Source organism: Passer montanus, unplaced genomic scaffold (genome assembly GCF_014805655.1).
Source record: "Passer montanus isolate IOZ18808 unplaced genomic scaffold, ASM1480565v1 scaffold161, whole genome shotgun sequence".
Lineage (NCBI taxonomy): Eukaryota > Metazoa > Chordata > Aves > Passeriformes > Passeridae > Passer > Passer montanus.
Genome location: NW_024363272.1, coordinates 751,075 through 764,182, shown reverse-complemented (window position 1 = coordinate 764,182; position 13,108 = coordinate 751,075). Strand labels below are relative to the sequence as shown.

General features: G+C 51.8%; 1 protein-coding gene and 1 long non-coding RNA gene across 3 annotated transcripts in view; both read right to left on the bottom strand.

Annotated features, from left to right (window-relative positions):
• Positions 1-2,272: 2,272 nt before the first annotated feature.
• Positions 2,273-3,543, bottom strand: LOC120499456. Of its 2 annotated transcripts, none has more exons than XR_005626878.1 (2): positions 2,901-3,543; positions 2,273-2,762 (listed from the first exon to the last, which is right to left on the bottom strand). It is a non-coding gene; the product is annotated as an uncharacterized LOC120499456 (long non-coding RNA). The 2 variants fall into 2 exon arrangements; XR_005626880.1 differs by having other exon boundaries at positions 2,273-2,739.
• Positions 3,544-3,664: 121 nt separating this feature from the next.
• Positions 3,665-13,108, bottom strand: part of LOC120499468 (natural resistance-associated macrophage protein 2-like) — a 52,691-nt gene continuing 43,247 nt past the window's right edge. The window contains exons 15-16 of the mRNA XM_039703228.1: positions 9,364-9,417; positions 3,665-3,884 (exon numbers count right to left, since the gene is read on the bottom strand). Of these exons, the coding sequence (XP_039559162.1) occupies positions 3,807-3,884; positions 9,364-9,417 (132 nt within the window). The 3' untranslated portion in view covers positions 3,665-3,806. The remainder of the gene's footprint in view (positions 3,885-9,363; positions 9,418-13,108) is intronic.

Here is a 13,108-nt window from a genome sequence, read left to right as displayed (position 1 = left end):
GCGCCCACCGGGCCCGGCGGTTTCCAGGCTCCCCCCGGGGGGGCGGGGCCGCCGCCGCGGCGGAACCGGGGCTGGAGGGGGGCGGGGCTACGGGGAGCCTTGAAACGGGCGGAGGGCGCGGATTGGGTGGGCGGGGAGGGGGCGGGGCGCGGCTGTGTTTACCTCGCGCGGGGCGCTGGAAGCCACGCCCCCTCGCACCAGAATGGGCGTGGCTTTAGCGAGCCATGCCCATTTATGGTTAAGGGGCGTGGCCTGGTCGGGGCTGTCTTCGGCCGCTTTTCCGCGCTAAATATTGCGAAATTAATTTTGTTAAATTAGGAATAGAATCCTTTTCGCCCGGATTTATGAGCGGGAACCCCAAATTCCTTCTTTTTTATTGCATTTCCACCTAATTCACCTCAAATTCCTAACCCTAACCCCAAATTAATTTTTTTAATCATCCCATTTCCTCCTAATTAATTTCAAATTCCAAGCCCTAACCCCAATTCTTTCTTTTTCATCCCATTTCTAGCTAGTTCACCTCAAACCCTTAATCCAAATTCCTTCTTTTTAAATCGTGTTTCTCCTAATTCTCCTGAAATTCCCAACCCTCACCTCAATTCCTTCTTTTTTTCATCACATTTCCACCTAATTCACCTCAATTTCCCAACCCTAACCCAAATTCCTCCGGTTTCCACCCCCAATTCCTTCTTTTTCATCCCATTTCCGCCTAATTCCCCTAATTCGCCTCAAATTCCTAACCCTAATCCAAATTTCCCGTTTCCACCCCAAATTCCTTCTTTTTGATCAGATTTCCACCTAATTAAATTCAAATTCCCAACCCTAACCCAAATTCCTCCGGTTTCCACCCCCAATTCCTTCTTTTTCATCCCATTTCCGCCTAATTCCCCTCAAATCCCACCCGCTCCCCACAAATCCCCTTGGTTTCCCCAAAATTCCTATTTTCCCCTGAAGAAATCCCGCCTATTTCACCCCAAAGCTCCTCGTTTTTCACCCCAATTTCCTCTTTCTTCGCCCAAATTCCTCCGCTTTTCCACGTAGGATTTTTTTTTTTTTCCTTGGGTTTTGGGGTTATTTTAAAGGAAAATAAATAAAGGAGAATAAAGAGGAATCCCCGCCCAGTTCTGGGGAGGTTTTAATTACTTTTTAATTATGGAACGAAACTGCCAGAGCCAGTTCCGGGGATAACCGGGACAAACTGGGACAAACTGGGACAAACTGGGACAAACAAACTGGGAATTGGCCGCGGGGGCGTCCGGGCGGAGCGGCCAGGGGGAAACTGGGAGGGACTGGGAGGGACTGGGAGCGGCCAGCGGGCAAACTGGGGCGGACTGGGAGGGACTGGAGTGGGGGTGGACTGGAATGGGACAGGACTGGGAGCGGACTGGGACTGGACAGAACTGGACTGGGAGCGGACTGGGGTAGGACTGGGAGTGCTGGGAGCAAACTGGGAATGGACCGGGGAGGACTGGGACTGGACTGGGACCAGTCTGGGAACGGACTGGGAGTGCTGGGGCGGGAGCAGACTGGGAATGAACTGGGAAGGACTGGGAGTGAACTGGGACCAGACTGGGGGCGGATGGGATTGGACTGGGAGTGCTGGGCTGGGAGCAAACTGGGAGCAGACTGGGAGGGGACTGGGAGGGACTGGGAGGGACTGGGAGGGACTGGGAGCAGACTGGGAGGGACTGGGAGGGACTGGGAATGGACTGGGGCCGGACTGGCGGCACACTGGGACTGGACTGGAGCCGGACTGGAGCCGTACTGGGATCGGACTGGGACGGGACTGGGGTCGGACCGAAGCCCCGCCCCCGCCAACATCCGGGCACCTCGAGCCGCAGCCCCGCCCGCCTCCTCTGCACCGCCATTGGTCACTGGTGTGTGACGTCATTGTGGGCGTGGCTGGTGCGGGGCGCGCCGCCCTTTCCAGGGAGCCCCAAAATCCCCCCGTGACCCCAAATCCCCCAGTGCTGTGACCCCAATCCCAGTTTTGTGACCCCAAACCTGCCAGTGCCATGACCCCAAATCCCCCAGTGCCATGACCCCAAATCTCCCAGTGCCATGACCCCAGTGTCCCCCCAGTTCCATGATCCCAAACCCCCCACCCCAGACCCCCCCTCCCAAACGGGGCCGCTTTGGGTCCCCCCCAATCCATCCCAGTGAGCCCCAAAGGGACCCAGCCCCTCCCTGGAGCTGTGCCCCGTGTGTGGGGGATGGGAACTGGGAATCCATGGAATTCCTGGGAAAAGGGGAAATTCCTTCGCAGCCAAAGTTTTATTTCTAAAACAATCTTTATTTTGAAATTTATTTATTTTGAATCAGAAAGCCGCAGAGAAGGAAATTCCCGGCGGAAATCCCGCTGCGTTTGTCGGGAACTGCTGCCCTGGGACCCCTCTGAGGGGCGATTTGGGGTCCTGGGAAACCCCAGAACTGCTGGGAACGCCTCTGGCCCCAAAGCCGGGCCCAAGGCCAGAGCCTGCAGCAAACCCGGCTTTTACTGGAAATTAAACCTGGCTTTTATCGGGAATTAAACCTGGCTTTTATCCGGAATGAAACCCAGCTTTTATTGGAAATTAAACCTGGCTTTTATCGGGAATTAAACCTGGGCTTTCGTTGGGAATTAAAACTGGCTTTTATCGGGAATTAAACCTGGCTTTCCTTGGGAATTAAAACTGGCATTTATCAGAAATTCCTGAATGGAACATTCCTGATTTAGGGAGAACCCCAAAGAGCAAAGTCCTGGCTTTTATCAGGAATTAAACCTGGCTTTTATCAGGAATGAAACCCAGCTTTTATTGGAAATTAAACCTGGCTTTTATCGGGAATTAAACCTGGCTTTTATCAGGAATGAAACCCAGCTTTTATTGGAAATTAAACCTGGCTTTTATCGGGAATTAAACCTGGCTTTTATCAGGAATTAAAACTGGTTTTTATCGGAAATTAAACCTTGCTTTTAGCAGGAATTGAACCTGGCTTTCCTTGGGAATTAAACCTGGCTTTTAGCAGGAATTGAACCTGGCTTTCCTTGGGAATTAAACCTGGCTTTTAGCAGGAATTGAACCTGGCTTTCCTTGGGAATTAAACCTGGCTTTTAGCAGGAATTCCAACTGGAACATTCCTGAATTAGGGAAAACCCCAAAGAGCAAAGTCCTGGTTTTTATCAGGAATTGAACCTGGCTTTTATCGGGAATTAAAACTGGCTTTTATCAGGAATTAAACCTGGCTTTTATCGGGAATTAAACCTGGCTTTCCTTGGGAATTAAACCTGGCTTTCCTTGGGAATTCCTGAATGGAACATTCCCGATTTAGGGAAAACCCCCAGGAGCAAAGTCCTGCTGGAGTGACCTGAGTGAAAATCTGGGAAATCCCAACTGGGACATTCCAGAATTAGGGACAACCCCGAGGAGCCAAGTCCGGAGTGGGAAGTGTCCCCAAGGCTGGCCCCAGGGGTGACTTGGGTGTCCCCAAGGCTGTCCTGGTGTCCCCAAGGCTGTCCTGGTGTCCCCAGGGCTGGCCCCAGGGGTGACTTGGGTGTCCCCAGGGCTGTCCCGGTGTCCCCAAGGCTGTCCTGGTGTCCCCAAGCCTGTCCCCAAGGCTGTCTGGGTGTCCCCAGGGCTGTCCCGGTGCCCCCAGGGCTGTCCTGGTGTCCCCAGGGCTGTCCCCAGGGCTGTCCCGGTGTCCCCAAGGCTGTCCTGGTGTCCCCGGGGTCCGGCGGCTCCTCCCGGTCCCGCTGTCTCCGTTCCTGCCGCACTCCCGGGGCTCGCGGTCCCGGGGGTCCCGGGGGTCCCGGGGGTCCCGCGCCGGGGTCACCTGGGGACGGACGGGTCGGAGTCCACGCGGCCGAGGAGGAAGAGCTCGGGGCGGGCGGCGAAGCCCAGGCGGCCCTGGGGGATGAAGGCAACAATTAGTGCCGGGGAGTTAATTAATTAGTGCCGGGTTCAAGGAAGCCAGAGAGAGCCTAAGGAAGCACAAGTTGGTTTAAGGAAGCCTGAGCTCAGCCCGGTTTAACAAAGCCACACTTGGATGAAGCCCGAACTGAGCCTGGTTTAACAAAGACCAAGTTGAGACGGGTTTAATGGGACTCGAATTGAGCTTGGCTTAACAAAGCCCAAGCTGAGACGGGTTTAATGAAGCTCGATTTGAGTCTGGTTTAACAAAGACCAAGTTGAGCCTGGTTTAACAAAGCCCAAGTTGAGTCTGGTTCAACAAAGCCCAAGTTGAGACGGGTTTAACAAAGCCCAAGTTGAGACGGGTTTAATGAAGCCTGAACTAAGCCTGGTTTAACAAAACCCAAGTTGAGATGGGTTTAATGGGACTCTAATTGAGTCTGGTTTAACAAAGACCAAGTTGAGATGGGTTTAACAAAGCCCGAACTGAGCCTGGTTTAACAAAGCCCAAGTTGAGTCTGGTTTAACAAAGACCAAGTTGAGACGAGTTTAACAAAGCCCAAATTGAGACGGGTTTAATGAAGCCTGAACTAAGCCTGGTTTAACAAAACCCAAGTTGAGATGGGTTTAATGGGACTCTAATTGAGTCTGGTTTAACAAAGACCAAGTTGAGATGGGTTTAACAAAGCCCGAACTGAGCCTGGTTTAACAAAGCCCAAGTTGAGATGAAGCTCAACTTGAGTCTGGTTTAACAAAGCCTGAATTAAGCCTGGTTTAACAAAGCCCAAGTTGAGTCTGGTTTAACAAAGACCAAGTTAAGACGGGTTTAATGAAGCCCGAACTGAGTCTGGTTTAACAAAGCCCAAGCTGAGATGGGTTTAATGAAGCTCGAATTGAGTCTGGTTTAACAAAGCCTGAGTTAAGCCTGGTTTAACAAAGCCCAAGTTGAGTCTGGTTTAACCAAGCCCAAGTTGAGACGGGTTTAATGAAGCTCGAATTGAGTCTGGTTTAACGAAGCTCGAATTGAGTCTGGTTTAACAAAGCCTGACCTGAGCCTGGTTTAATGCAGAGATGTTGAGCCCAGTTTAACGAGCCGGAGCAGGGCAGGCTTTAAATGAAACCGGAGCTGATCCCGGGTTAAGGAAGCCCCGGTTAGGCCCGGTTTAACCAAGCCCGGGCGGTTCCGAGGCCGCCCAGGGACCTGCGCCCATTAATTAGCACTGAGCGGGAGCGGCGCTAATTGGGAGCGGATCCCGCCGTTAATTGGGGCAGATCGCGGCCCAGCCCCTCCCTCTGCTGCCCCAATTAACCGCGCCAGCTTAATTAACCTCGGGGCGTGGCTGAGCCTTAATTAGCAGTGAGTGCACAAGGTAACCTAAGCGGGACTGAGGCGGAGGTGAGGCTCTGCAGGGGGAAAAGGAATAAAAAAGAGGCAAAAAAGGGAATTTTGGGTTTTTGGGTGGGTCTGGCCTGGGCAGGGCAGGACGGGGGGGCCGAGCCCCGACCTCACAGGAATTCCCACGGGAAGGGGGGGCTGGGGGCCAATTCCGGGGACAGGACGTGCCCCAGCTCAGCCCGATCCCATTCTGAATTTTCCCTTTTTTTCCTGTTTTTATGTTCCCTGCATTCTCTGCAGGTGGATTTGTGGCTCTCTATTATTGGCCTGAGTTATTGTGTTAATGTTGTTAATTGTCATTTTCCCAGTGGTTTTCCACGACCTTTCCCTGGGTAGAAAAAAAAATTGCAGAGCTCCAAGGCCCAGGAAGAGCTCCTGGAGATTCCATGGGCAGAGCTCAGCCAGAGCCGAGCCGGGGCTGCACAGGAGGGGAGAGAATTCCATCAGCACCTCTAATTGTGCTTTTATGAATTATTTATTAAAAACCTCCTCGCCCCTGTGGGGGTGGGGGTGTTGTGGCCATTTTTCCATAACTGCCCCGAAAGCCTTGAGGTAAAATCCACTTTTTTATTTGAATTCTGAACTCGAGTTTCATTCCCAGGTTGGGAAAATGGGAACGGCCCCGGAGCGTGGGGGGCTCTATCCCAGCCAGCACCAGCCCCAAAAAATGACCCAGGAAGCCGAGTTGGAAAAGTCTCCACGTTTTTAATGGCAAAGGGGGTTTGTACAACCAGGACCAAAGGGGGAAAAAACCCCAAAACCCAAATGATGCAGCACGGAGCAGAGCTGACCCCTCCCAAGCCAAAATTCCCAGCCCAGGGTGGGGTGGAGCAGAATTCCAACCCCAAATCCACCTGTGGTGCAGCCCACAAAGCCCACAGCTCGTGGGATGTGACACCCTGCAGATGTCACACACAGGGTTAAATCCTGCTGGAATTTGGGATAACAACGGGGGAAAAAATGAGAATCCTTGTGGCCAGGTTTGGAAAAGGGTGGGAAGAGGGATCTGATCCTGCCCCAGATTAAAGGGGATGAAATTTCCTGCTGGGCTCTGGGTGTTGTCTCCTCATCCCTGGGATGTCCTGGGTGTTGTCACCTCACCCCTGGGATGTCCTGGGTGTTGTCACCTCACCCCTGGGATGTCCTGGGCCCCAGGGAATGAGCCCAGGCCTGGGGGGTGGATAAAACCCCACAGGGGCTCCAGGGCTGGCACAGGACACTGGGGCTGCTCATGGGAGGGAAGAATTTCCTGCTGGGCTCTGGGTGTTGTCTCCTCATCCCTGGGCCCCAGATTAAAGGGGATGAAATTTCCTGCTGGGCTCTGGGTGTTGTCTCCTCATCCCTGGGATGTCCTGGGTGTTGTCACCTCACCCCTGGGATGTCCTGGGTGTTGTCACCTCACCCCTGGGATGTCCTGGGCCCCAGGGAATGAGCCCAGGCCTGGGGGGTGGATAAAACCCCACAGGGGCTCCAGGGCTGGCACAGGACACTGGGGCTGCTCATGGGAGGGAAGAAATGCCCCAGGGCCGATCCCAAACGTTCCCCAGAGCTGGATTCTGCAGGGATTTTATTTCAGAGAGGAATTCCCTGCCCAGAACTGGGAGAGCAGGGAAACGCCAGTGGGCACTGAGGGATAAACCCATTTTATTATCCCAAATAAACCAGGGATGCACTCAGGAATCCCAAATAAACCAGGGATGCACTCAGGAATCCCAAATAAAGCAGGGATGGATCCAGGAATCCCAAATAAAGCAGACTAGGATGGATCCAGGAATCCCAAATAAAGCAGGGATGGATCCAGGAATCCCAAATAAAGGAGGACTGGGATGCACTAATTTTATTATCCCAAATAAACCAGGGATGGAGCCAAGAATCCCAAACAAACCAGGACTGGGATGGAGCCAGGAATCCCAAATAAAGGAGGACTGGGATGGACTAATTTTATTATCCCAAATAAACTTGGGATGGAGCCAAGAATCCCAAATAAAACAAGACTGGGATGGAGCCAGGAATCCCAAATAAAGCAGGACTGGGATGGACCCATTTTATTATCCCATATAAACCAAGGATGCACTCAGGAATCCCAAATAAACCAGGACTGGGATGGAGCCAAGAATCTTAAATAAACCAGGACTGGGATGGAGCCAGGCATCCCAAATAAAGCAGGACTGGGATGGACTCCAGAATCCCAAATAAACCTGGGATGGAGCCAGGAATCCCAAATAAAGCAGGACTGGGATGGACCCATTTTATCATCCCAAATAAACCAGGGATGGACCCATTTTGTTATCACAAATAAAGCAGGATTGGGATGCACCCATTTTATTATCCCAAATAAACCAGACTAGGATGGATCCAGGAATCCCAAGTAAACCAGGATTGGGATTGATCCAGGAATCCCAAATAAAGCAGGCCTGGGATGGATTCATTTTGTTATCCCAAATAAAGCAGGACTGGGATGCACCCATTTTATTGTCCCAAATGAAGCAGGGCTGGGCTGGAATCCTCTGCCTTGGCCCCAGGAGAGGTTTGGGGCCCCATCCTGCAGCTCCACGAAGCACTTTGGGATCTAAACCCACGGAGCTGTGCCTCTGCTGCAGCTCCAGCTGGACACAGAAGGGAATTTCCCCTAAACCACCCAAATCTGAGCTCCCCACGCCCAGGTTCCATGATTCAGAGATCCAAGAGGCAGGATGGGCCCAAAACTGCCCTGGGAGATCCAAGGGCTGCTCTGTTCCCTCCATCCCACCCCACTCCCAGCCCACACTCCTGGCCAAGCTTTCCCCAAACTCATTGAATTTCATCCAGGACAAGAGGGAGCAGCAGAGGAACCCCTGGAAAAGGCCCTTGGAGCCTCCACAGCCTGATTTTGAGTTATTTTTGAGAACTCCAAGAGTATTTCCATGGATCACAGGGAATCAAGTCATAAAATGATAAATAACCACGAACTCGTTTCGTTTGCTGACCCCACAATCCCACACGGGGCCACTAAGAGCCAGTAGTGATCACAGAATAAAAGAATATTAATGCTCAGCTTTCCCATGGGAATGGGAAGTGTTTTCCAGTGAGAAACACCCAGCCTGCCCAGGCTGGGCACACCAGCTGTAGTGCCACCCCATGCCAGCCACAGCAGCGTCCCCAAATGCCACCAAAAGGGGATTTGGGGGTTTTTTAGCTTATTCAGTCCAGGTCAGTGCCAGAGCAGCGTTCCTGGAGGTCAGTGTTTGTGCCACAGGGGGGGCAAAGGCTCTGGGAGGAGGAGTTTGGGATTTCAAGGAGAATGGGGGGGGACAGGCTGCTCCTGTGTCACCCCCAGGGCAGGGACAGGCTGCTCCTGTGTCACCCTCAGGGGGGGTCAGGCTCTTCTATGTCATCCCCAGGTGTGGCACCCATCTAGGGGGGGCTCAGGCTGCTCCTGTGTCCCCCCAGGTGTGGCTCAGGCCGTTCCTGTCCCCACAGGGGGGTCAGGTTGCTCCTGTGTCCCCCCTCAAGGTGTGGCACCCATCCAGGGGGGCTCAGGCTGCTCCTGTCCCCACAGGAGGGGGTCAGGCTCTTCTATGGCACCCCCAGATGTGGCACCCATCCAGGTGTGGCTCAGGCTGTCCTGTTCCCCCCAGGTGTGGCTCAGGCCGTTCCTGTCCCCACAGGGGGGTCAGGTTGCTCCTGTGTCCCCCCTCAAGGTGTGGCACCCATCCAGGGGGGCTCAGGCTGCTCCTGTCCCCACAGGAGGGGGTCAGGCTCTTCTATGGCACCCCCAGGTGTGGCACCCATCCAGGTGTGACTCAGGCTGTCCTGTCCCCCCCCAGGTGTGGCTCAGGCTGTCCTGTCCCCCCCAGGTGTGCCTCAGGCCGTTCCTGTCCCCCCCCAGGTGTGGCTCAGGCCGCCCCCCCCAGGAGGATTTTGGGGTTCAGCAGAGCCGGGCCAGCCCCGGGGGCTGCGGGTGTTCCGTGTCCTGCCGGGGGTGTCCCCACGGCGCTGTCCGTGTCCCCAGGGTGGCTCTGGGGGTCCGGGCCCCCCCCCAGGCTATTTGGGGGGGTGGGAGGGCGGCTGCTCCAGGTGCAGGGTCCGGGTGACGCTTACCGTGCTCCCGCAGGCCAGGAAGGAGGCGCCCAGGGCCACCAGGCACAGCCACGTCTGCGGGGACAGCAGGGGACAGTCAGGGGGGCACAACGCCAGGAAAACCCTGGCCAGCCCAGAGAGAGCCCAGAGACAGGATCAGAACAATTAGCAGCTCGATCTTGGCAGTTCACAAGGAGCTGTCCCTGCTTGAGAGGGGAGAGAAGGTTCCGGAAGGCCAGGCAGGTCTCGCTCCACTCTGGGGTTCCTGTTGTTGTCTGGGGTTGGATTTCTGAATTAGTGGTCTCTGGGTCTGCACTGAAGGCACTTGAGGTGGCAGTTTGTGTTTGGGATCGGGTGTTTTTGTCTCTTAAATTGTTATTTTTTGTTAATTACTTCAGTAAAACAGTCTCACTGCTGTGAGCTCAGCAGCTCTTCATTAGAAGGCACAAAATGCCCAACAATCTCTTGGTACAAGGTCTTGTAAGACTAAAGTATCCAATTAAGAGCTGACACCTGGATTATTTTCCCTTTTAACCCAATAACTGATCCCAGAGAGCCCCAGTGAGGACTTTTCTGCCCAATTACAAAATGCCACCCAGACCCATGAAGAAGAAACCCAGGACCTGTGTCCTCCATCCTGCTTCCATCCACAGCATACTAAAAATCCCAAAACCTCAATTTCTCACCTAAATTATACACCCACAGCACTCTCTATAATCTATTTCACACTTTGGTGGGTTCCAGTCTAGCCTGAAGTGTAGGAAACTTTCTCCATGGCTGAGGGTCAAAGTCAGGGCTCCCAGAGCAGAGAAATATCCCCAGAGCTCTGGGATTCCACAGCCCACCATTGTTTCTGTAAGAACGGTGCATTTCTAACAATAAAGTGCTTTTCATGCCTCCTGATGGAGTCTCTGTGTCACCTTTGTCTGTCCTGGTCCCCCTGGGGTGACAGGTCAGGCTGGGACAGGGACAGGGCTGTCACCATGGGATGGGAGGGGCAGGGAAGCCCCTGGGGCCCCAGGGCACTGCTGGCCCTGTCCCCAAGTGCCACACGCAGTGGCTGCAGGGATGTGCCCCCTGTTGACAGAGTGACCAAATTCTCCTTTGTCTCCCCAAAAAGGAAAAAAGCCCAGAAGTTTCTTTCCTCAATTAGCAAAGAAGGACCTGAGGGACTTCACCTCACACTTAAGGATTGCACAGGAGCCAAAAAGTCCCACTGAGCAATTCACTAGAAAAAGGAGAGAACAAAGGAACTAATTGCTTTTGTGGGGTGTTTTACCAGGAGCAAGAACCTCTTCCACTTAACTCAGGTTTGCTCTATAAAGAGCTTTGTTATTTTGCCTTTTATCATATTTTTTTATTTCCAACACCACCACAGAAGCCACCCTGCTGATTTTATGCCACCTGAGGTGGCTGAGCTATCTTGGGCGTGAAATAAATCTCCAAGAGCTTGAGACTGGCTCGAGGAGACCCTTTTATCAGGTGGCTTTCAGTGGATGGTGTGGCCACAGAGAGAGGCACAACGTCCCCAGGCATTTTCCTGAGATCAGAGGAGAGAATGGGAAACAATTCTTATCTCCACTTGCTGTGCACATGTGGAATGTGCTGTGGAGATTGTTTACCAAAAGGTGATTTCTTAATTACACACTGATGCTGGTGTTTGGATTGACTGACCAATTAGTTCAAAGCTGTATCTGTAAGGGTCAGGAGTTTCTAATATTATTATATCATATCATATTATATCATATTATATCATATCAAGGATAAATGATATTATATTATACTATATTATATTATATTATATTATATTATATTATATTACATTACATTATATTACATTATATTGGAATTGATCAGCTTTCTACAATCATACTGATTATTACAAAATTACTATTCTTATTATTTTTATAATAATTATTACCCCATCAAATCCAGCTTACAGTGACAGATGGGGACCCAGCCCTGCCCTGGGGCTGTCAGGGTTGGGGTGCCCTTTCCAGGAGGGAATTGTCCCCAGTATCCAACCCGACCCTCCCCTCGGGGCTGTGTCCCTGCCCCTGTCCCCTGGGAGCAGAGCCTGAGCCCTCCTGGCTGTGCCCTCCTGTGGGGAGCCACAAGGTCCCTGCTGAGCCTCCTCTCCCCCACGCTGAGCCCCTCCCAGCTCCTCCAGTCCCTTCCCAGTTCCCCCAGTCCCTTCCCAGTCCCTTCCCAGTTCCTCTCCTCTCCCTGGATGTGCCTCAGCCCCTCAAAGTTCTGCACTCAGGACCCCAAACCCGAGCCTGGGTGGGGCAAAGCCCAGTGCTGGCCCCACAGAGGGATCCATGGGATCCTTTGGGACCCTCTGGGACCCTTTGGGATCAGTGGGACCCTCCGGGACCCTCTGGGATCCATGGGATAATTATAATATAATATAATATAATATAATATAATATAATATAATATAATAATATTATGTGCCCAAGGAGCTGAGGGCAAAGGCTCCGTGCCCAGGGCAGGGTGGGGAGGAGGAGGGGACAGTCCCAAGGGTCACACAGAGGTGACACAGAACTGAGGGGACAGTCCCAAGGGTGACACGGGACAGTCCCAAGGGTCACACAGAGGTGACACAGAACTGAGGGGACAGTCCCGAGGGGTGGGATCTGCCAGGGCCAGCCCGGCTCACCCCAGCAGGGGCAGGTGAGGGGGTCCTGCCCCTCTGCCCGCCCAGGTGAGCCCCACCTGGAGCAGGGCAGTGCCAGGTCAGGGAGCTGCCCCAGAGCAGGGAGGGATTTTGGGAAACCTCCCTGGCACAGACTGCCCAGTGACGCCCAGCCCTGGCAGCCTCCATGCCAGGCTGGACAGGGCTGGAGCCACCTGGCCAGGTGAGAGCTGCCCCTCCTGTGGCACTGCCACCTCTGCAAAAATCCCTTCGCTCAGATTTTCTCCTGGGAAGCTGAGGAGCCCCAGAGAGAAGGAAAACAATTCTTATCTCATGTGCTTCTCCTGTGTTTTGCTCATGTGTGTGGGGATCGTTTCCCCACATGACTGTTTCATGTGGATCCATGTGCATCCAGTCATGGATCCAATGATTGTTTCATGGATTCCCACATGACTGTTTCATGTGGATCCATGTGCATCCCACCATGAATCCAATGACTGTTTCATGGATTCCCACATGACTGTTTCATGTGGATCCATGTGCATCCCACCATGAATCCAATGATTTTTCATGGATTCCCACATGACTGTTTCATGTGGATCCATGTGCATCCCACCATGAATCCAATGATTTTTCACTGCATTCTGGTGTGAATTTTTTGACTCTTTGGCCAATCGGGGCCAAGCTGTGTCGGGACTGGAAAGAGTCACGAGTTTTAATTATTCTCTTTTTTAGCATTTGGTGTCTTTTCTGTATTCTTTAGTATAGTTAGTACAGTAGAATATATGTATTTAGTATAGTACAGTCCAGTGTATATATAATTCAGGATATTATATAGATTATATTATTAATATATATTATATTATAATTATATTATTATAATAATATTTAATTATATTACTATTATATTATAATTATACTGTATTAGTATTATATCATAATATAGAATAATATATTATTATATTAATATTAATATATTAAGATATCATATTGTTTATATATTATTAATATATTATTAATACATATCATATTATTAATATACATTATAATATATATTTAGTATAGTACAGTATATCTATATATAGTGTGTATATATATATATAGTGTGTGTATATCCAGAGAGAGCCC